At 28.5% G+C, this 24,972-nt stretch overlaps 1 protein-coding gene across 1 annotated transcript; it reads left to right on the top strand.

Moving 5' to 3' along the window:
• The first annotated feature begins 17,638 nt into the window (after window positions 1-17,638).
• On the top strand, window positions 17,639-19,417 carry LOC124926477 (WAT1-related protein At1g43650). Its single transcript, XM_047466708.1, has 7 exons — window positions 17,639-17,858; window positions 17,928-17,990; window positions 18,059-18,175; window positions 18,267-18,516; window positions 18,595-18,753; window positions 18,851-19,002; window positions 19,227-19,417. The coding sequence occupies exons 1-7, from the start codon at window positions 17,686-17,688 to the stop codon at window positions 19,360-19,362; spliced, it is 1,050 nt and encodes a 349-aa protein (XP_047322664.1). The 5' UTR covers window positions 17,639-17,685; the 3' UTR covers window positions 19,363-19,417.
• Window positions 19,418-24,972: the final 5,555 nt, after the last annotated feature.

Genomic DNA, 24,972 nt, shown 5'->3' with positions numbered 1-24,972 from the left:
ATAACTAACTAATAGTTTGTAAAGGAATTTTTACAATTTTAAGTTAACTCTATATCTTATAAATTCTCAACTATTAGAGGATTTTTTTTTAAAATGATTTAATTATATATATTTTTAATGTTTTTCTTCATTACAGAGTTTCAAATTTAAAAAAAAAAATGGAAGGTGTTGTTTCATTTTTGATTTGGTAAATTCAAGGATACAACTTACAAGTAATTTGGGTTATTTTCTGTATGTTTTTTTTTAATTGATTGTATATATGAATAATTTGCAAAAGTTTAGAGCTGATATTAACAGATTTTTATGACTAAAAGAGTAGTTTTATTAGATGTTTCCGCTTAGTACGATTAATTTTCGCGTTCAACCAATTTTTATTCGTTAGGCTAAAATAGTAACTTTAACTTTTTAAAGAGTTAAAATTACATAATAATAATAATAATAATAATATATATATATATATATTATTTATTTATTCCAATTTATTCATTCTAGTGGATTATTAAATATTTATTTTATTTTATTGATCCAACCTTTGCTCTAGTTATTTAATATTCATTTTATGCACAAATAGTGGTCAATTATTTTTAAGAAACAAACTATTTAAAAAAGAAATTACAAGTATTCATGAGTTTGATTATTAAAATGAACATATTTTTTTTTATTATTATTTGGCGATTTAAATTTGAGACAGTTCAATTTATATTGCATCTATTAGGTCACTAATACAACTATCCCAACATAATCTAAACTTTTAATTAAGATATTTTTAACTATATAAGAGCACTTAATTTCTCTTTTTTTAGGACCTACAATTAGAAGTGGTAGGACTCGTTTGGATTCCAATTATTGAAGAATATTAAATAGTTTATCTAATCAATGAAGTGATGATTGTGTCTCCAAACAGAAAAAACAACATGCTAAAATAAATAATATTATCTTCCCACAATCACTCTCTTCAATTTAAATAGGCCATTTAGAAAAATGAAAAAAGAAAACCTTCCAGATTATTCTGAGGACAGATTATTAATAAATTGTTTTATACTTTGATGAGATAAGCTTTTAAAATGTAATATTCTATTTTATTTCAATAAAAAAATCATTTTTTTAAATAATAGAATTGGTATAGTTTTTTTTTTTTTTTTTCATTTAACCGTTGTGTGGGTCATTTATTGCTCCTAACTTTAAATTTCTACCAATTGTGTTACTGCTATTTTTTCAATGTTGTGTTAGTCTCCTCTTTAGACGAATTTGTAGTTATTTTGTTTGTCTAATAAAAAATCATTATAATTAATTATATATATATATATTACATACACTTAGTTATCAATTTACGTAACATAATTTTTTTCTAGCATCGTTTAACAATTCACGTGCAAAACCATTTTTTATTGTTGCAAATTATATTCGTAAAAATTCTTTCGATATTGTTTGATTGACTTACTCTACTTCATCACTAATCGTTACGGAACTCAAATTAATTTATCTTTAAAAAAGTTACTAAATTCTTGATTTTTTTATTAAAATTTTAGTTTTTATGAATTTATAAAAATAATTAAATATTTTTTATCAAAAAATAAAATGATTTCCAACTAACCCAGTATGTATTTATGAAAAGAAGATAAAAGTTGAGTGAAACTTTGATTTGTGGTTTGTCATTTGGTAATAATTCAGGCATAAAATAGAATTAATATTTTTTTTTTCATAATAATGTCATTATTTGTTTTTAAAAAAATTCTTGAATATTAATAAATAAAATAGGTTATTGGAGTACAATGACTAATATCTTTTCTATTAATATTTAAAATATTATAAAAATAAAATAAGATTTTTTCTTTTTTTTGATTATTAGAACAATTTTTTTAATAAAATAATTATGATGATAGAATTATTTGATTAAAAAGAAATTGATTTGTTTGGGTTATAGTCTTTTAGAGAATGTACACGTTAATATATATATATATATATATATATATATATATGTGTTTTTTTAACCATTTTCAAAACAAATATTTATTTGAAAATTTATAATTTTCTTTATGTCTAGTCTATTTTTTTTTTCCAAATTCATATTCATTTTGAGAGTATTTTCAACTAGAATAATATTAGGAAAATCAGGCTTATCTATTTTTTAAGGATATATATATCCATAACTATTTTTTTTTTTTTTGTATTAAAAAAAGTCCTATAACCATCTTTGTCCAGAAAGTTCAAACCGAATAATTGAATTTAATCCGGGAAGGATCTAGGAATTTGAGTTGGGTGTAATTGAAAAAAAATAGTTACACTTTAAAAATAATAATGAGAAAATTATAGATAAATGTGAATTTTGCCATTTTTTTTAAAATTAAATAAACTAATCATGAATTAAATTAAAAAATTTAAGAAATTATTGGGTAATACCACATTTTTATCGATTTTTTTTAGAGTGATTTTTTTTTTTTTTTGAGTGATCTTCAATCCACCCCTACATTGACATGTTCCGTGAGTCTCACACAAGTTAAGGTTCTAATATGGAATAAGAAAATTATTGAATTGAAGTGCAACAATTGAATTTTTATATCTCATGTAAAGTTATACACAAAGACAAACATTTTGTTGTTCTTATGTCCACCCCAAACAGGACATGAAAAGAAAATATAAATTTACAAAATAAAATAAATGTTTATAAAAATCATATAAAAATATCTTTATTAATCAACTTTTTTTATAAATTGATTTGTCACAATCCATATTTAAAAGTCTTTTCATAATGGTGGAGGCTTTTATAGACACACCAATTTTGCAAAATTTTCCAATAAGGATTCCACCGAGACAATGGATCTTGAATTCTGACATGTTGATGAGACTAAGCCTGCTAATAAGGACCATGTAAGGAAAAAAAATATTACTATCGAAAAAAAAAACAAACTTTTCTATGCGGATTCCACCATGTTTACGATATATTTACGATGAGACAAATAGACAAAGATAAAACCATTACAAAATAATTTGTCGAACTGAAATATTTCTAGATTTTCCTATAAGGATTCCAATTTACATGATGTTGAAATTCAGATAAGCTTAAAAGTCAGTTAACCTTATCATTTGTTCATTTAATTCCATCCCATTATTTTGGATGATTAAACATTATGGGGAAAGATATTTTATTCCATGATTTTGATTTATCAAAAACAATTGTTGAGAAAAAATGGTTTTTCAAATGAAATTCTTTGGGTTCTATTATTTAAAAACGTTACAATGATGGATCAAAAATTAGCAATACAAGTTTTAATAAAAAGAAAAAAAAATAGAATGATGGTTCAACTTGGTGTCAGGTTAGAAAGAAAAAGACGCTTATTGATTTCGTTACAGAATAATACAAGTCAATATATATTTTTGAATTGAGGAAGAACTAGCATTACACTCCACAGTTATGTCTCTCGGTTAAACTCAAAATGCTCCTAGATAAATTCTAACACGTGACATTTTGGCATCTTAAATCGGTGCTTACCACTGAGCTACCTTGGTGGAATAATATGAGTCAATATTATGCTTAACTAGAATTATATTAATAAATAAATAAAAAATCATTTTAATTCAGCCAGAGAATGATGCTATTTAAAAAAAAAAAAATTTAAGAGGTTAATAAAATCTTAAATTATGATATTCACTTTAATTTAAGATATATTTTTTAGTGAGAATGCAATATGTGACTATGGGTCTTTTAGACACGATATTTACCACTTGAACTAAGCAAGTGGGTTTTTAAATATTTGATTTATTTGACCAAATTAAGTTATATTTAATATCAATTAAGATAAAATCATATTTTCAAACAAGTTGTATATGAATTCAATAATTCATTGATGGTTGTTCTAGCTAGAAGATTGGAATAAGTGTTTTCAAATTAGGATTGTTGGAAACTAAGTACAAATTTATTTGAGACATTGTTTTAAAAGGTTTATCAAGGGACATAATGAAGGGATCTTATGAAATCAATGATGTACACTAATTCCACTTGCCAATGATAAAGAGCACATATAAGTTACAAATGTATTTGGTCATTTGATATTATCAGACAAAAATATGTGGAATTCCCATTTTGCTACCCTACAAAATAAATCAATCAAGTCCTCTAGGTGTCATAAAGGATAATTATTTATTAATTTAAGGATGAATTTAAGGATTGTTAGGTCTCAATATCATGTGGTTAATATTATTTTATAAATTATAAAATAGTAAGTAGGCTAATTAAATATATTATTTAAATAAGAGATAATATGTATAATGATTCCTTGTTACATATTTATTTTTGATTGAATTTACTTACTAAACATTTAAAATGTCGTATCACCATTAATTTACTTTCTAAACATTTAAAATGTCATATCACCATTAATTTATAATTAAAATATCTATATATTTCTCATATACATAATATATATATATATATATATATATATATATATATATATATATTTTAAAAATTATACTGTGGGCAAAACCCACATCTTTCTTCGTATGACTTCTTCAGTTTCATTTTTACAAGACAATACATTTGCTCTGTCTCATTTCCAAACAATGAGGTTGCAGATTAAAATAATATCAATGCTTTCTTCAATATTATCTGATTGTTTAGAGATGATTTTAGAGACACACCACAAACAAACAACATCTAAATATGAATGAGACGAAAGAGAAACAACTTCGTTGTCTAGAAATGAAGTTAAACAGTTGCGTCGTCGTTTGAGAATGTAGTTAAATAAATCATCTACAGATGTAGTTGATTTTTTTTTCCGCGATAGAATTTACAAAAATAAAAATAGATATACCACGTATTAGAGAAATGTGTGAGTATTTTCGACCTAAATTAATAGTGTTATAATATTTTATATATTTATAAAGTAAATTTAAATAAAAATAAATATACTAGGAGCAATTTCAAATAATAAAATAATAAATATAAAGTATTAAACTTATTGTAATTTTAAATAAATTATATACTTTATTTTTAATAAAATAATAAATATAAAGTATTAAAATTATTGTAATTTTAAATAAATTATACACTTTATTTTTAATAAAATAATAAATATAAAGTATTTTATCAACTAAAAAATTAATTTTTTATAGTTATACTTACACATTATAAAAGGAATATATATATATATATATATATATATATATATTAAATAAATAAATACTGTTAGAAGATTACAAAATGATTTAACTTGAGTAATTTGAATAACCTCAATTCAACCGAAAATTTAATCCAATCTAAATTCAACTAAACTTGACGAAATATCTTACTGAAATAGTTAATTTTAGATAATTTGATAAACTCATATATGCTCAAACTCAACCTAATAAAAATAAAATAAAAGACTCGAAATAAAAAAATATTGAATTTCTTTTTACAGCTCTTTAATTGGATACAAATTGATACTTTTGAATAACTTACAAAATTAAATCTCCTTTTCTTTTCAAAATAAACAATCATTTAATTGATATTTTTGGATAATTTAAAAAACCACATTTCTCAATTAAGAGATGACTAACATAACTTTCACACTACACATGCTGGATTTACAAATTTGAAATGTTTTATTTTTTTTTAGGTAAGAATATTTGTCACTTAGAATTAATTGGTGTATAATATGAATTTAGAATAATATAATAAAATTGTGAAAAAAGTAAGAGTGCTTACTGTTATCCCAATTTTTTTTTTGTGTGTGGAGAAAATATAATGATTATGTAATATTGGTGTTGGAGTTGTCAATTCTTAATTTTTTTTAGTCACAAATTTAATGGCTGTCATCTCATACCAAGAAAATAAAGTTTTTGGTCAAGTAAATATCATGAAGGAAAAAAAGGAAACAAGAAAAAAAGTTATTTTCTTTTGGACTAATTTTTCATCCTTTACATTGCCTTTGTTGGCTACTTATTAAAACATTATCATCTTTTTAGTTATCAACAGTTAATTAAAAGAGCTTGAAGATAAACTCATCAAAAAGATGAAAAGATGCCACCCTTCTTTTCTTGGAAAAAAGTATACTTATTGATAAACCTAGCTAGGTTTAACCCTATTAGTTGCAACCACTTACTCCACTGGTGAAAAAGGGGTCAAAACCGAGAGTTAAAACTCTCGGTTTTGACCCTATAACTCTCGGTAAAGACACCTTACCGAAGGTTTTAGTAACTCTCGCCATCCCTCGGTATTGACTCTCTCGGGATTTCCACAAAGAGAAAAACCGAGAGTTATATGAAAGCTTTCGGGTTTTTCTCTTTGTGGAAAAACCGAGGGTTTTACAAGAACTTTCGGTTTTTCTCTTTTGGAAAAGCCGAGGGTTTTACAAAGACCTCTCGGGTTTCCTCTTTTGTGGAAAAAGAGAGGGTTTTATAAAGACCTTTCGGTTTTCCTCTTTTTACAAATAACTTTCGGTTTTTCTCTGTGGAAAAACCGAGGGTTTTGCAAAGAACTTTCGGTTTTACCCGAAGAGGAAAACCGAGAGTTATTTACAAAACTTTCGGTTTTCCTCTTCGGATAAAACCGAAAGTTTTGTAAATAACTCTCGGTTTTCCTCTTCTTGTAAAACCGAGAGTTTTCCACTAACTCTCGATTTTCTCCTTTTCAAGAAAACCGAAAGTTATATTAAAACTCTCGGTTTTTACCCGAAGAGGAAAACCGAAAGTTTTGTAAATAACTCTCGGTTTTCCTCTTTAGGATAAAAACCGAGGGTTTGTCATATAACTCTCGGTTTTTCCAAAAAGAGAAAAACCGAGAGATTTCAATATTACTTTCGGTTTTTTCCCCTAAATTTTTAAAAATGTGCGGATTATTTTGCTCGCAACCAAACCTAACCAAAACCTGTTCAGCCAAACCAATATATTAATGATAAAAGAAATGCAGCATACATTAAACGATCACATTAATTGATCGTGAACATTACAAAATTCGAAAACAAACAAATATTCCGAACAATCTGTTATAAATGTAACTACTATAATGAAAACATGTTCATAATCGAAACAAACTTAGCTTGTGGGGGGAGGAGGTGGTTGTTGCGTCATATATAATTCGATTCTCTCCATTCTCGCGTTCATCTCTGACTTCTCCCTCTCCATTTTTTCTGTAATCTCTGTCTTCTCCCTCTCCATTTTTTCGGTAATCTCTAACTTCTCCCTCTCCATTCTTTCCACAATTTCTTTCTTTTCCGATTGCAATTCTTCCATTTTCTGCCTTCTTTCTTCATCTCTCTTCTCCAGTTCCTCCAGCTTGAGCTTCATTATTTGATTCTCTTCTAACAATCGCTCACTGTTTCGCTGTGAACTGTTTCCACTACGACGATCCTCACGAAAGTGTGTGGGTCGGACGCTTGATCCCATTCCGAACACTACCCCGTGTTTTTGTTGTCCGAACACCCTCTCCGTCAATTCAAAATCCGATATTCCCGGTTCGTTACTAACAACCTCTTCCATCTCAGCCTGCACAATTCAAATAAAATATCATTTCTATAATAAAAAACTAGACTTATTCAATTCACTTACAATTTTCTCTTGCACGTGTTCGTCCGGGACGGGTGTTGGGTTTTCTTGTGTCGGTTTTGGTGTACGGGTCCTCTTGAATACTTCAATTACAGACGGTGGCCGTCCCATCTCAATCGCCTATTGAAATAAATGATTTATATAAATAATAACAATCTACATATTAAGTTATTACAAATAATGTACTTACCAACTCGTCTTCAATTTGTGCAAACGGTCTACTTCCCGTTCGATGCGGGAATTTTAGATTCTTCCGATTCTTCATATTTGTAGAACTGTGTCTCTGTATTTGAAATAACAAATGAAGTTAGATTAATTAATATCAACTTTTATTTGAATTATGAAACCGTACCTTAAACGTTTCTGTGAAGAAATGGTTGCGACACACAAACTCCCAATCATCTCGATCGTAGTCCGGTGGAGGATTAGCCAGTACCGCCGCCTCGTCTCCTTTGTGGACGCGGATATAATTCTTGTTCAAATCCGACCGCCATCTATCCCATATCTGATTGGCGTGTCCCAACCCGGTCTTTCGAAAATACTCAATGTCGCCATTAGTCGCTTCGAACGGATCCTGAAAAAAATAACATCCAAATGTTACAAATAATTATTTAATGACGTAATGTATATTAATCAAGTTATAAGTATTACCTTGATAGCAGTCCACAGTGAATCCAATTGGTCTGCACTTAAAGCCTTCCACTTGAGAAGACGGTGTGAGACGGCTGCGGGGTCCCGGATAATCGACCCCACATGTCTAGACCACCTTGTCCTTCCCACGTCTGTACCGCCTGGCCTCCCATCCTTCTCTCTAAACGTTAGAGGAATCCTCGTCCCCGCTAGCCTCTTAGACAGCGCAATATTCTTGTTCTTCCCCCGTCTTTTACGGGCAGAAGATTCTTCAAAATTATCAAAATCTTAATTAAATATGTCAATCAATTGAAACACTAACTAATTTGTAAACGAAATACCTGTCGATGATGGGTCGGGAGTGGTCCCGTGCTCCTCCTCGTCATCCTGCTCCTCTATAGGCTCCTCAAGACCCTCGTCTTCAGCCTCATCGGTAGGCAGGTTATCAGCGAATGTGCTCTCTATATACTCTGCGAAGTCATCAATATCGTCTTCAGTCTCGTATGTTCAGGGAGGCGCAGTAGCTATCGGGACCACAGGAATCGGTGGTTGGTCTTTCGAAGACGATCCTCGTTGCTTTAACAACTCGGATTGGGCAAGTAGGTTTTGGTAACTCTTATCCAATTTCTTGGGTGTCTTCCTCATACTCTTCCAAGTTGTTTTAGGACCTTCTGACATTCTTAATTCACACCATTAATAAAAATGAGTGAATAATTGAAATAAAGTAGTAATAAAAATGAATATAAAGTTAAAAACATTATTAAATCTACCTAATTAATTAATCTGAACTATATGTTTGTAAACCGCGGTTTTATTTTTGTCACAATCTTCCAACCGGGTCGGGCTGACATATCAGGGGCGTAGAATACTTGTTTTGCTTGACTCGCCAATATATCTAACATTATCCAAGCCAAATTTCACCTAAACAAACATTAACATTTTATTCATATACATTTCAAACCAATCATCATTAATCTAACCAATATAATACAAACAATGCAATTCTAGCCTAAAATCTAATTTATTAATACATAAAATCCAATGTAATTCTAACAACATAAAAATACGTAAAAACTGACCTTTTTCAGCAGTTGTGGCAGCGACGGTGGAGAGGCAGCTGAAGGTGGAATAACCTCGGCGATCTTCAAGAGACGGACGGTCCTAATCAAAAATCAGACAAAATCAAACCATATTATCTAACTTAAATTTTACATAAATCCAACTAAGTTCAAACTATATATATCATATACCAAACAAAATATAATCTAACAAACCTAACCTAACAAATCAAACCAATATCAAACCTAAAATCAAACTTAATTAACAATCAAGCAAATCAATATCAAACCTAAATTCAAACTAAATTAACAATTAAACAATCCAATAGAAAACCTAAAATCAAACTACTTTAACAGTCAATCAAACTAACCTAAAATCCAAAATCTAACTAATTGAACAATCTAACTCATATAACCTAAAATCCAAAATCTAACTAATTGAACAATCTAACTCATATAACCTAAAATCCAAAATCTAACTAATTGAACAATCTAACTCATATAACCTAAAATCTCACCAATTTAACAATTCATCAAACCAATATCAAACCTAAAATCAAACAAATTTAACAATCAAGCAAATCAATATCAAACATAAATTCAGACTAAATTAACAATTAAACAAACCAATAGAAAACCTAAAATCCAACTAATTTAACAATCAATCAAACTAACCTAAAATCCAAAATCTAACTAATTGAACAATCTAACTCATATAACCTAAAATCTCACTAATTTAAGAAATCAATCTAACCTAAAATCCAAAATCAATCTAACCTAAAATCCAAAATCAATCTAACCTAAAATCCAAAATCAATCAAACCTAAAATCCAAAATCAATCTAACCTAAAATCCCAAATCAAACCTATATATCAAACTAACCTTTGCGGCTGTAGGTTGAATCGGATGGCTGCAGCAGGAGGCGGCGACTGTCTTCAATCGACGGCGGCAGTCTTCAATCACCGGCGTCGTCGATCCAAGCGTGGGCAGCAAAGTACGGCGTCGATCCAAGCGGAGGCAGCGACTTGGCGGCGGAAATGCTTCTTCAATCTGCGGCGGCGTCAATCGGAGGAGGGCAGCGCGGCGTCGTCAATTGGAGGAGGGCAGCGCGGCTTCGTCTTCGATTGATAGATGGAGGACGCGGCTAGGCAGGAGGCGGCGCGGAAGAAGATCGAATGGGAGAGAGAAAGCGGGGAGAAATAAAACGGGGAAAAAGAAAGGAAAAAAAGCGGGTTATGTTTTTTTTATAGGTCATTTCCAAGAGTTAATCATATAACTCTCGGTTTTTGACTATTAATTTCCGAGAGTTATATGATTACCTCTCGGTTTTGATCATTTGATTAATTTCCGAGAGTTAATCATATATCTCTCGGTTTTGATCAATTAAAATTCCGAGAGATATGTCTAAATCTCTCGGTTTTGAAAGGTGTACAATTTAATTTAATTAGATAAAAACGAAAGTTAATTGTATAACTTTCGGTTTTGATTGTTATTTCCGAAAGTTATACAATTAACTTTCGGAATTACAATTTGAAAAATTGCTAAATTAATAGGTCTTTAACCTTCTAATGACTTTCAAGGTCATTATTTTAACTTATTTGATATCTTTAAAACATTACACAATCTATATAATCAAATTTTGTACACATTCATATGATCATCAAACACAAACATATATACATATACACTTCTTTATATAATCAAACACAATCATAAAAAGTTTAACATCAAACACAATCTTCATTTTCAAAATATAACACACACTTGATTATATTAGTTAAGAGTCTAGATTATTAGGTTTAAAACAAAATAATTTAACAAATTAGGTAGTGGTAAAACCGAAAGTTAATAGTATAACTTTCGGTTTTTATTGGTATTTGCGAAGGTTTTGAATAAACCTCTCGGTTTTGTTCAATTAACATTCCGAGAGATATGTCCAAATCTCTCGGTTTTGAAAGGTGTACAATTTAATTTAATTAGGTAAAAACGAAAGTTAATTGTATAACTTTCGGTTTTGATTGTTATTTCCGAAAGTTATACAATTAACTTTCGGAATTACAATTTGAAAAATCGCTAAATTAATAGGTCTTTAACCTTCTAATGACTTTGAAGGTCATTGTTTTAACTTATTTGATATCCTTCAAACATTTCAAAATCTACATGATCAAAATTTGTACACATTCATATGATCATCAAACACAAACCTACATATACACTTCTTTATATAATCAAACACAATCATAAAAATTTTAACACCAAAAACAATCTTCATTTTCAAAATGTAACACACACTTGATTATATTAGTTAAGGGTCTAGATTAGTAGGTTTAAAACAAAATAATTTAACAAATCAGGTAGTGTTAAAACCGAAAGTGAATAGTATAACTGTCGGTTTTGATTGGTATTTGTGAAGGTTTTCTAATAAAAATCTGATTTTTTTAATGTAAGGTAAAAACCGAAGGTTTTCTAATAAACCTTCGGTTTTTACCCTTCCCCATACTTAGAAAAAAATCTGATTTTTTTAATGTAAGGTAAATACCGAAGGTTTTCTAATAAACCCTCGGTTTTTACCCTTCCCCATACTTAGAAAAAAATCTGATTTTTTAAAAGAGGGGTCAAAACCGAAGGTTTTCTAATAAACCCTCGGTTTTTACCCTTCCCCATACTTAGAAAAAAATCTGATTTTTTTAATGTAAGGTAAAAACCGAAGGTTTTCTAATAAACCCTCGGTTTTTACCCTTCCCCATACTTAGAAAAAAATCTGATTTTTTAAAAGAGGGGTCAAAACCGAAGGTTTTCTAATAAACCCTCGGTTTTTACCCTTCCCCATACTTAGAAAAATCTGATTTTTTTAATGTAAGGTAAAAACCGAAGGTTTTCTAATAAACCTTCGGTTTTTACCCTTCCCCATACTTAGAAAAAAATCTGATTTTTTTTAATGTAAGGTAAAAACCGAAGGTTTTCTAATAAACCCTCGGTTTTTACCCTTCCCCATACTTAGAAAAAAATCTGATTTTTTTAATGTAAGGTAAAAACCGATGGTTTTCTAATAAACCTTCGGTTTTTACCCTTCCCCATACTTAGAAAAAAATCTGATTTTTTTAATGTAAGGTAAAAACCGAAGGTTTTCTAATAAACCCTCGGTTTTTACCCTTCCCCATACTTAGAAAAAAATCTGATTTTTTTAATGTAAGGTAAAAACCGAAGGTTTTCTAATAAACCCTCGGTTTTTACCCTTCCCCATACTTAGAAAAAAATCTGATTTTTTAAAAGAGGGGTCAAAACCGAAGGTTTTCTAATAAACCCTCGGTTTTTACCCTTCCCCATACTTAGAAAAAAATCTGATTTTTTTAATGTAAGGTAAAAACCGAAGGTTTTCTAATAAACCTTCGGTTTTTACCCTTCCCCATACTTAGAAAAAAATCTGATTTTTTAAAAGAGGGGTCAAAACCGAAGGTTTATTTGAAAACTTTCGGTTTTGGCGATGCGTTTTTTTTTTTAAAAAATATGAAAAGTAAACAACACATAATTATTTAATAAAACATATTACACCAAACCAAACAAACATAATAACAATAATTCATAAATATTAAAACATAACTGTCATAAACCCATAATAAATCCATAATAAATCTACAAATTAATTATTAGATGGGGTGGAAGGAGGGGGTGGTTGATTTAGTCGACTCCTCAACAAGACAAGTTCCTGTTCGAGATTCTCTAATCTCTGAGACATTTCGGCCCGGTCCGCTTTGATTTCACTGAGCAAACGACCTCTTTCGGCATCCCTTAGTCGGATTTGTTCCATTTCCAGCGTCATCTTTCTGACCTCTTCCTCACGTGCCGCAATTTCTGATTGTGTTATCAGATTCTGGTAACACGGATGCAGTTTCTCCGGTGTACGCCGAAGTCTCTTCCATGTCGAATCATCACCCATATCCTAAATGCATTTCAGATATATGTATATATATATATTCATCAAACAAAAAATCGTAAACTATAATAAATCTAGATCTACAATGTATATATACAAACTTAAGAAAAATCTAAATCTTACAATAAACAAAACAAAAAAACCAAATCAAACAAAATACCTGAAGAGAGGAGAAGAACCCGCGGCTTGGAGGAGGCAGGCGGCGGCGGAGGCGGAAGAGAGAGAAAGGAGAGAAGCGGAATGAAAAAGAGAAGGGTTAGGGTTTGTATTTATAGAGGTTGAGGCCGAAGGTTTTATAAAACTTTCGGTTTTGATATTAGTCAAAACCGAGGGTTTATTAAAGAACCTTCGGAAAAAACAATTTCAAAAATTATGATTTTTTTTTAATGAGCAAAACCGACGGTTCTTTGTAAAACTTTCGGAATTAAAAAACCAAGGGATTTCCAAAACGAAGGTTCTTTGTAAAACTTTCGGAATTAAAAAACCAAGGGATTTCAAAACCGAAGGTTTTGACAAAAACCTTCGCAATTAACCCACATCCAACACTTAGAATTTTTTTGGGTTTTTTGGAAATGTTAAAACCGAAAGTTCTTTACTGAACTTTCGGTAATAATTAATAAAAACGAAGGTTTTACACCCCACTCGGAATCCATTTTTAATCCCGAAGGGTTTGTTCCTCTCGGGAGTATTTAGGAGAGGTTTACAAAACCTTCGGGAAAAACCGTCGGTAAAGGTCCCTTTTTTACTAGTGCTCTATTCTCAAACTTTAGAAATCGCAAGGATTATAGATCTCAAGGGTCACCCATAAGCCTTGATTCAATCAATTGACTTGAACTTACGCAAAAAGAGTGATTTCTGAAAGTTTAATTGGTTAAAAAAAATTATAATTTATTTTTAATTTAAAAAGTTAGTATTACCGTATTTTAATTTAGGACATTATAAGAGATAATCGAATCAATGACATTTGATTTGTTATAATCAAATTTTGTCACTTCCAGCCAAATAAAATTCAAAGAAAAAAAAGGCAATGGATTAACTATAATATAGAGTTCATTTGAAAAGTTTCTCTATCAAAAATTTCACATTTAGAACATGAATTTAATGTGTTAAAAAAATTTATTAATAATTTCTTGTTCGAATATATGTATCATCTTCCCTCTAGATCTATGCTGAAGTACAACAAATTGATATTTCTTTAGTAAATAAAAATTATATATTTCTTAAATAGATATTGAAATAGTAAAAACTAGTAAATTTTTTATATAAATAAAAACATATATATTTCTCAATTTAATTACTAATCATATTATTTTATAGTATCAACAAAAAGTCTTATATATTTTAATTATTACAATCTTTTAAATTCATTGTCTATAAATTTATAAAAGTTTATATGAGAGTATAATGATTATGAAAAACGATAATAAGAATTTGTAGATGTATTTTAGGAAGTTGATAATTACAATATATTAATACTCATTGCAATTTGTGTGAGAAAATATATCCCACACAATTATATAAATTAAAGATGGTATGTAATATGGTATAAATTAAATTAATCCCAAATGCAACTAACACTAAAACACAATAAAAGTTAACCATTTAGAAAATAACCATGAAAACATAAAATAATAAAATGCTCACTGTCAAATCCTTAAAAAATCATCGTTAACGAACTAAAAATCCTTAAAAGGATAAATGAATTCACCTATATACGGATTCATTGTCCTAATAATAATGAATTAATAGTTGAATGAATTAACGCTATATGGGAGATCTCTTTTGAAAAATCGGTGGAAATTGTTGAGGGAACTCGTTGATCTTTTTGAGTAACTCCGAGCTCGTTAATGTTAGATTGTATGTATGTTTTTCGTTGCGAGCATTGGACTTATATTTTTTATTGTTATTTTCCAAATAGTTAATGCATGTTTTTTACATTAATAATAATTTTATTTTTTAAATTTGTTTTATTTTTAAGTTTGAGTGGGAAGACTAACCAATTTTTTTATTATTTATGGTTAAGTTTATGAGTGGAATGATATTTTTGTATCTTTTCCTTGATTAACTCATGCAATAAATGATTTGTATCTGACTTGTTTTTTTTTTCTATTATAAATGTGATTTCCATGTTTATTGTTGATTAAATTAAAGAAAAGTCACTTAAAATAATGATGTTTGGCATTCAAAATTAAATTTAAACAATAAATTACCTTATGATAGTCCAGTCACACACTAGGCCTAAAATCTCAACCAGCTTTTGTATGGTAAATAAAGTGAGAAACAATCAAAAGAAAATCTATTTTGAGATACCCTTTGATCTATAAGATCTTTTATTTTGTATCTTTTTTCTTTTTGAAAAATTTAAAGTTTGTATGATAATTGCATTTAGGAAAATGACTACTCTAAATACAATAATAATTTTACAAAGAAGAAGACAAAATTCACTAATAACTCAAGTAAAAGTCTTAATTTTGATGAACACAATTAATGATTTAAATTGAAATGGGATGATACATTTGTATTTTTAAATTTACAATATCCTAAAATTAGTTGAAGCTTTTTTAGAAAAAGTGTGTTACAAAATTGAATTTGTCACAAACTTAACTTTAGTATATACAAGCATTTATTTTTGATGAAAATACAAGCATTTATTCAAATAAATGAGGTGAAGTCCACAATAATTTATATTATCCCATTCTTAAAACTTTTTTTTTTATTCTAAGACCATTCTTAAAACTTACCCCCATAAATTTTATGAATCGAATTTGTAATATTTGGTCTTTTAGTTATATATCTTTTAATAAATTAAAAAAAAATACCTAATTACTATTTTAGTAAGCATTTTTTAGATGACAAAATCAGTGGATTTATGGATGTTGGAAACTTCTACATATAAAACGCATTGAGACTATCCCTTTGCAAGTGGTTTTCTAACAGGGAAATGTCCCACTCAAGTGACATTATTCGGTGGAAAGCAATTATATTTAATAGAAATGCTTTGAACTTCATATACATTGAAATATAAAACTTTTGTATTATAAAAAAAATGAATTATTGCCTTCTTAGATACCAAAGTTTTTTTTATTATATTTATTAAGTGGCTGATTTGGTCGGTTTATTGACCGAAATGAACGTTCAAATCGTTAACGTCAAATTTCAAACAGTCATTTTGTCGGTTTGATTGGTTCAATTTTGATATATATATATATATATATATAATAACAATCTATATATATTTTGATGTATATAAACAAATACATATATTATGAATAAAATACGGTAATATAATGAATGAATTAGCCTAATTTCCAAAAAAAAATGATTTTTTTATTATTAAACATCACACAAAAAATAAATTAAAAATTTTGAGATTAAATTTGTACTATTAATAATATTTTTGATAATCTACTAATAAAGTCTTTAAATGAATGATATTTTCTGGTTATTATTAGTATAAATGTGTGTTATTACATAATAGTTATAATATATATTACTCATCATTGTCGGTTTAAAGTTAAGTTTTTGTTTCCGTATTATTTAAATATTTGGTTGATTTGAACGGTATTATTGACATTGAACCGACAAATCGAACCGTTGAAATTAGTTAGATAAGCATGAAATCGCGCAATGAATTCGGTTTAACTACTTCGGTTTGGTTTGAACGATTTCGATTCAGTTTTATTTACATTTTTTTTACCATTTATAATAAAAATGTTGTAAAGGAAAGTGAGGACATGAACCATGGCTACCGGATGGTGGCACATTTTTTAAAAATTGAAAAAAATAATTTATCTTTGTTGAGATTTACATTAACTAAGAGAGACAAACTCATCAAACCACAGAATTTATATTGCTTTACTTTTTTTTTCTTTTTTTTTTCTTTTGGGTTTGTAGTACGGGTTGTGGCTAATTTATAATTTCATTTTCCTTTTTGTTTGTGCTCCACTAAATGTACTTGTTACAATTTAATTTTTAGAATTTTCACTAAACGTGCGTTTATATACATGTAAATTATTTTGTTATTCTGACAAGTTTACAAAGTACAAAATTCATCATTTGAAATATGAAAACACCAAAATAAAAAACAATGGACATCACAAAATCCATTTGAGATTTTCTAGTTGGTGTAATATTAATGACTTTGTTTGTCCATTTTGTCTCATTTTCTTCAAGGTTTTGTTTGTTTACCATTTTTACTTTTTAATTAACTTATGATAATTAATGTTATAATTATTTATTTCCTAACATGGTTTATATTAATTGATGTTATTATTTGTTTATGGTTTATAGGCTCACAAAACACATTTAGCTATATCACATTTAATCATTATTTTTTGTTCTTTAATGATTTTCCGACTTAAGACGTCACATCGATCACTCGAACATCACAAAATCAAAACAAAACTAACTAAACATAAACTAATTCCAAACAGGTCCTAATAATTAGCTTTAAAGGTCCATATATATCACCAAAGAAGGCCAAACTTAAAAAGGGAAGAGGAAGAGAAGAAGAAAAGTTACTAACTTTGATCATAATTAATGGAGAGAAATAAGGTTTATGCTATAGTGTTCTTCATTCAATGTGTTTATGCAGGCATGGCCTTATTCTCCAAAGCAGCCATTTCCAAAGGAATGAACCCTTATGTTTTTGTTGTTTATAGACAAGCCTTTGCCACCACTGCCTTGGCTCCTTTTGCTTTACTTGTTGAAAGGTATCATCTAAACAATATTCTCTTTTCAATAGTCATTTGTCCATTAACATCTTTCCATTTTTGTTGAAGGAACAAGTCTTGTCCCATGTCCTTCACCTTGTTGTTCAAGATATTCCTAGTTTCCTTGTTCGGGTATTTTTCTTTTCAATCGATCTTTATATTCATTTCCTTTTATGACCATATATTCGGTTTAATTCTAGGATTACTTTGAGCTTGAATCTTTATTACTACGCGATGACATACACATCTGCCACATATGCTGCCGCCACGACAAACATGATCCCCTCCATCACCTTTATCATCGCGTTTATCTTCGGGTAATTAATGCATGCACATACACTTATTTTTTCAAATTGTTTGTGAGAAAATTGCGAATAATTCTAATAATTTTTTTGGGTGTTGATTAAGATTGGAAACCATAAATATCAAGAAATGGAATGGAGTGGCTAAGATCATGGGCACAGTTATGGGTGTTTGTGGAGCTTTGGTGTTTGCTTTTGTAAAGGGTCCAACTTTGAATTTTTTCAAGACCAATCAAAATATAAAGAATAATAATAATAATAATGATATTAATTCAAAAGGTGATCATGAATGGGTGAAAGGATCATTGCTCATGCTTCTGGCTAACACTGCATGGTCTTTTTGGCTTGTTATTCAGGTTTAATTAATTAATTAACTAATGTTTTTGTTTTTATTTGTAAAAGGATGGATTAGTTATTTTATTTAATTTTTTCAGGTTCCTATAGTCAAACAATACCCGATGAAACTAAGGTTGACAGCTCTTCAATGTTTGTTAAGTTGCTTGCAGTCTACTGTTTTCGCGGTCGCGATGGTTAGAGATGTTTCGGATTGGAAGATTGGATGGGATATTCATCTTCTCTCCGTCGCATATTGTGTATGTAAACTAGTTTTTAATCGAAATGTAATTATAATATTTGAATTGTATTAGTAATGTTATTTAATATATATTTCAATTTTTTCTAATGTTTTAGGGAGTGGTGGTGACTGGAATTACATATTGGTTGCAAGTATGGGTAATAGAGAAGAGAGGTCCTGTTTTCACAGCCATATTCACTCCATTAGCACTCCTCTTAACTGCCATCTTCTCAGCACTTCTATGGAATGAGATTTTTCACTTGGGAAGGTATACACAAACATAACGTTTTAATCTCACGATTTCAATTCTCACTTAAACGTCATGAATCGTTACAGTGATCAAATTAAAAAAATATATATATTTTTTCTCAATAATTAATTAGAAACTCAATGTTTATGTAAGTGTTCAATTATTATACAACAAAATTGAACATTTTAAACTAAAAAAGATATTTATTTCATTTATTTATTTTTAATCTTTAATATTTTCAGTGTTTGTGGAGTTCTTTTGCTGGTGGGTGGGCTCTATGGTGTTTTATGGGGGAAGAGCAAAGAAATTAAATTGGAAACAATTCAACAAAAGACAGAAGAAACCAAGGAGTTGGAGAGCATTACTACAACAAATTAATTATATATTTATATGTATATAAAACAAAATTAATTATTAATATATTAATTGTAAAATATAAATCAATGTTATTCATTAATTAGTAGTAAATTTGAGTCAAACTAACATAAACAATATATTTTTATTTTTATTAATTGTGATACACTTCAACCTAGCTAACAAATGTAAATAAATAAATTAATTAATTTTTATATCTTAAATCAATGTACTAAAATAACATACTCTCCATTTATAATGATGATAAAAGCAAAATACAAGCTATTTTGGGTTTCAGATTTCATGTTCATTTAATTTTTTGTGGGTGTTGGGCTTGCCAGTTTTTGTGGCCTCAAAGGTTTGGGCAGAGTTAGAAATCTTATATAATTTTTTTTTTCAAAAATTAATTTGAATTCTTTGACAATATAAAGATAAATAATATTTGAGTGTTAAAATTAAAAAAAAAAACATAATTTAACTTAATTGATTAGTTATATTCTTTATAAATATAGTAATATAAGTGAATTGTTCAAATTTTAAAAGTTGACCATATGTTAATGAATAAGTTATATTACCTCATGATTGACCAATTATTAGAAACCATTAAGAGTACACGCAAGCTATTATTATAAAATTTAACATGTTTTTAAAAAAAATAAAATTTTAACAATTAAAAGATGATTTTAATATATTTCTATACATATCTTATTTTAAATATTTCTTTATACATTTATTTTTATTTGAAATTATTTCTTATACATTTATTTTAATTTAAAATGGTTCATTTATACATTTATTTTTGTTTAAATGTATAGTATAAATATCTAAAATAATTTAAAATGTTATACAATCGTTAATTTATGTGAAAAATATGCACACATCCCTCTTATACATGTTATATTCATTTTTTATTTTTCTAAGTCTTACCGCGGACCAATCTTTCACATTTGTTTTGAAATTGCTTCTTCAACTACATTCTCAAACGAAGACGCATGTGCTTTATTTTATTTCCAGACAACGATGTTGCATATTAAGGGGGCAACAAACTTGTTACTCATTTGTCTTCTCCATATTTAGATATTGTATGTTTGTGTTATACCTTCAAAATCATCCATAAACATAAATAATATTGATGTTGGAGGAGGGAAAGATATCCGATAGTCATATAATTAAAATGTAAATAATATGATATGTATTATGAAGTATAAATATGATATTGTAATACAAAACCCGTAATATATTTGAATCGGACGACTAAACAAGGCTTACACCAAAATGACAGTTATTTTTTAGTGAGAATATATGTAATTTAATTTGAAGACGAAATGAAATGAGTTTATTAGTGAAAATATACCATTAAAATTTAAGAAACACAACATAGTTGAAAAGTTAGGTGATTGATGATTTTAAATTAATATTAAGATAGTTCAAATTTTGATTATAAAATACGAATGGTTTATACTTAAAGTTAAGTTTTTCATTTTATACCTCTTCAAAGAGTTTAACTATTTCAAACAAAAATAAATATACAATAAATAATTTCAAACAAAATGATGTAAAAGGAGATATTAAAACATAATGAAATGTATATTGAATTATAGTTATTACCTCATATAAACAATAAATTATCATTAAAATTTTATAAATTTAAAAAAATAAAAGATAATGTTATATTTTTACAATAATTTTCTTTTAAGTAGGTCTACTTTCTTGATTAAATTGTTAATAAATTTATAATTTGTGTCTGTCCAAATTTAGTCTCGCTGTAACTATTTCTTAACACTTTTATTCGCTGTATAATCAACTAATATTTTTTATTTTCAGTTTTACATGTAAGTACGTTTGTTTAGCTGAAATGACCCTATTTGAAAACACTTTAGAAATTATTAGAGAATATATCAATAAGTTTTGTAATCTCTCTAAATAAAAAGAGTTTATTTTTTTCGAAAAAATAAAAATTCAAGAAAAATAGTTTATTTAATTTTTTAAATATTACAATATATATTGGTCTATGATTTGATAAAATAAAAGTGATTATTGATGGGAAATTGGTTTATTTAATAAAATTCAAATAAATCATGGTTTCAATATAGATTTAGAAAGGAAAAATAAATATTTAGTCTGAAACCTCGCTCTCATAAGGAAAGGTCATACAAAAATGGCGATTCCATTCTCCAGGAAGCAGAGCTGCTCAGAGTTCTTTTCTTTCTTCTTCTTCAAGTCACGTGAAGGAATTGGTACACGCAAGAAGACATACATCATCATTCATCAGGTACACGCGTTTTTTGAGTGTTGTCTTGTTTGTCTCTCAATTTTGCAGTTTCATGCTTCTCTCCATCGCATTATCTCCTTAGGAATTGTTCTATTGCTTTTGAACATTTAACTGTACTGATTTCAGGAATTTTAATTGATTTTGAAGCTTTCAGAGAGAAACTGATACTGTGATCTTTGTTAGCTCTTTCTTGTTTTTATTCCTTACGAGTTAATAAGACAGAGTTGAATGTATGTCAGAATCAAGTTTCAACTAGGTGTAAACGATTAAGGAAACATTTTGGCATTTGCATTATCTGTAGATTTTCTTGTGACAAATGACAATCCCCTATTAGTTTTTAGGGTTCTTACTCTCTCTATTGAGATTGTTTACACTTATTTATTTTATTTGATACAACTCAATTTCTTTATGACCAGGGTTTATGATGGGCAGTATTGCAGGATGAAATTCTTTTATCAAACAGCTGAAACAGCAGTGATCCCGAAAAATAGGTGTTTAGTATTTGGATGGTATGTTCGGCTTTTATTCCTTCTCTTTTGCATGAAGATTATTACTATACATGTCACCATTCTGAACTGGCTTTTTGATTGGATATTCGATGAGAACATTCTCAATTGTCAACTCTTTTGCATACTTGGCTTCATTTATGTATAATGACCATATGGTGAACTCATGTTAGGCATTTGTTCTTTTTAGAGCCTAAAAGCTTTTATACTTTGCAATCACAGCTTATTGATAGTTTAGGCAGACTCTTTGACAATAAATTTCAGTCGCTGCATGAAGAAATTGATTCACAAATATACATGTACCTGTGATAGTTACTAAAATAAAATGATCCAAATTCAGTATCATGAAACTGTCCTATAGGTGGAACTAATTTTATAAGATATAGTTGTTGGTTCTTGGAAGTGTTTGCTAACTGTGTCCTTTTTAACGTTTTGATGGAGGGTCGTTTGTGAATCATTGATTTCTTATTTGGCTAAACTTCCATTTGCTCGTGTAAAATGGCAATCATGTTTATGGCTTTTTATTTTTCTCAATGGTTTTTTGTCTCCCAAATTTTGTAGTCCTTAAATTTTTATTTTGAGCATTGAGAGTAGGTTGCCTTTGCTAAATTAATATGAAAAAGTGAAACATAAGAATCACCATTTTGAATGAGCTAAGGAAGGACTTCACCGTTTCTAGCTTGAAGTGGATTAAATGTTTGAAAAACGAATCTATGTACCTGTCGAGAAAGTTCCACTTTTTGTATGAATATGTTTTGCAAAGTAAACTAGTTTAAAAGAATTGACACATTTCCCATTCCTTCGAAATTTGGCAAAAGAGTTATTGTTAATTTATTTTTACTTGAAAAGCCACAAAACTGTTGTACTATGCTCATCCCATATTGAAACTTCACAAAAGATCAAGAAGCCTTTGAGTTTCTTCCATTTTAAGATATTGAATTGTACAATAAATTTTAATTGAAGTGTGCTTTCAATCTCCATTTTCATTATCTAAGCTAATTTGGCAACAAACTATCATTAAAAAATTCTTCCTCTTTTGGCTTGATAAGCCCTTGAATCTGTTAGATTTTTGCTCAATCCATTTTGGAAGCTTCTCATAAAGTTATTGAATTATCTAAACTTTAAGATCAGGAAGCCCTTTACTTCTAAGCAACTTGAACTTATTAAATTATCTACTAAAATTTTAGTTATCTGTACACTTTCAATATCACAAGCACAGTATTTATGTCGCTTTTTTCTTTTTTACTTGCAAATAGTTACTACAAAAAAATAATTCAAATGCAGTATAAACGGTACATGCATTTGAAGTCAAAGAAGACTATATACTACTTCCCTGCCCATTTTACAAGATCTTTAATTTAGAAAGCAAGTTCCAAATTATTTGACATTTGGGTTAATTCATTCACTATTTAATATTACAATTCATATTACTCTCATCTACCTTTTCATTAACAATAATTTTCTCTTTCGTCAACCCTGGACTCCACTATTTATTAAACTTGATTATGATCATTACTTACTTTTACCTCTATTTACTTTTAAAGCTATTTTTTGGTCATAAGTAATTTCATGCCACCACTCCTTAAAACTGACTTCAAAATCTTAAGGATGTCATTAAATGTAGGCAGGGGGAGATAAAGAGCTTCATATAACAAATTGATTATTTAGAGAACGTCAACTAGCATACATAATTGAGAGCAGATGAAAATAATGAACTAAGGGTCAACAGATTATTTAGCATCAAACCTTACCAAAGTGTTCAAGATTTTGCAATTGTAATAATATATTTTATGTGTGGTTGACTTTATTTAGATATTTGGTATTGTATCTATAAACTACATCAAGATAAGGATGATCTAATGTATCTTAATAAAATCCTGAGCTCCCGAGTCAAATTCTATTGTTAGAATATAATGTTATCTAATAGTCTAACATTCTTCGGCAAGCACATGTGGGTAGACATCTATTGATAACCTGGGAAAATTGCAATTCATGACGGGTACTCAGCACCAACAAAACATCCTTCTTAGTAATTAATAAAAGAAAATAGTATCACAGCCTACGGAGATGGAGTGACACAAGGTACAGTTTACACCAGCAAGAATAAGAACTCACAAGTCATAATCTAGAGCTGTAACAAAAGTGTAATGATATATTTTGTTGATGGTTGACAAATTATACTCGATTCCCATCTTTGTTGGCTGTACCTAAATATGCAAGATCAAGTTTGATCCAACCAAATCCTAAAATAGTAGAATAAAATGTTATATAACATTTAAGAATAGTCATATTTGATAAGATTGGTTATGCCAGTATACTGTCAATTTTGAACTTTGATGAAGTTATAATGCACATAGTTCAACTTAAGCTTATGGGTTTGTGTTGATTAACATTCGTATTTCTTATTTACTATAATTTGAATTGTGTATGCCTATGACTAATTATAATACACATAACATGACACTGTTACTGTGTATTTGATGGTCAATTTGATAATCAATACCATAAATTGAATTCAATACCATAAATGAATCTTGTTTCTAGGTGAACTTAAATTCAAATTAGCATATATTTTCTTAATTAAGTCATGACGTTTACGTATTCAGTTTGAAAATACCCAAAACTCCTACAGAAGCAACTCACAACTATTTAATATGTGCAAAGGGTGCCTATTAGACTTTTGTTCTGTTAGAACTTATATTTCATTAATATCCGAATCACCAATGTCCTCTTGGACAATACAGTTAAGATCCTCATTGAGGTTACACATCCAAAAACGATTAAGTTTCCCACATTTGAAAAGATTGGCCACATCATTGGCTAATCGATTACCATTTCTACGAAAATTTGAAATCT

The sequence above is a fragment of the Impatiens glandulifera genome, chromosome 2, assembly GCF_907164915.1.
Source record: "Impatiens glandulifera chromosome 2, dImpGla2.1, whole genome shotgun sequence".
Classification (NCBI taxonomy): Eukaryota; Viridiplantae; Streptophyta; class Magnoliopsida; order Ericales; family Balsaminaceae; genus Impatiens; species Impatiens glandulifera.
This window is presented reverse-complemented; position numbering and strand designations above follow the sequence as displayed.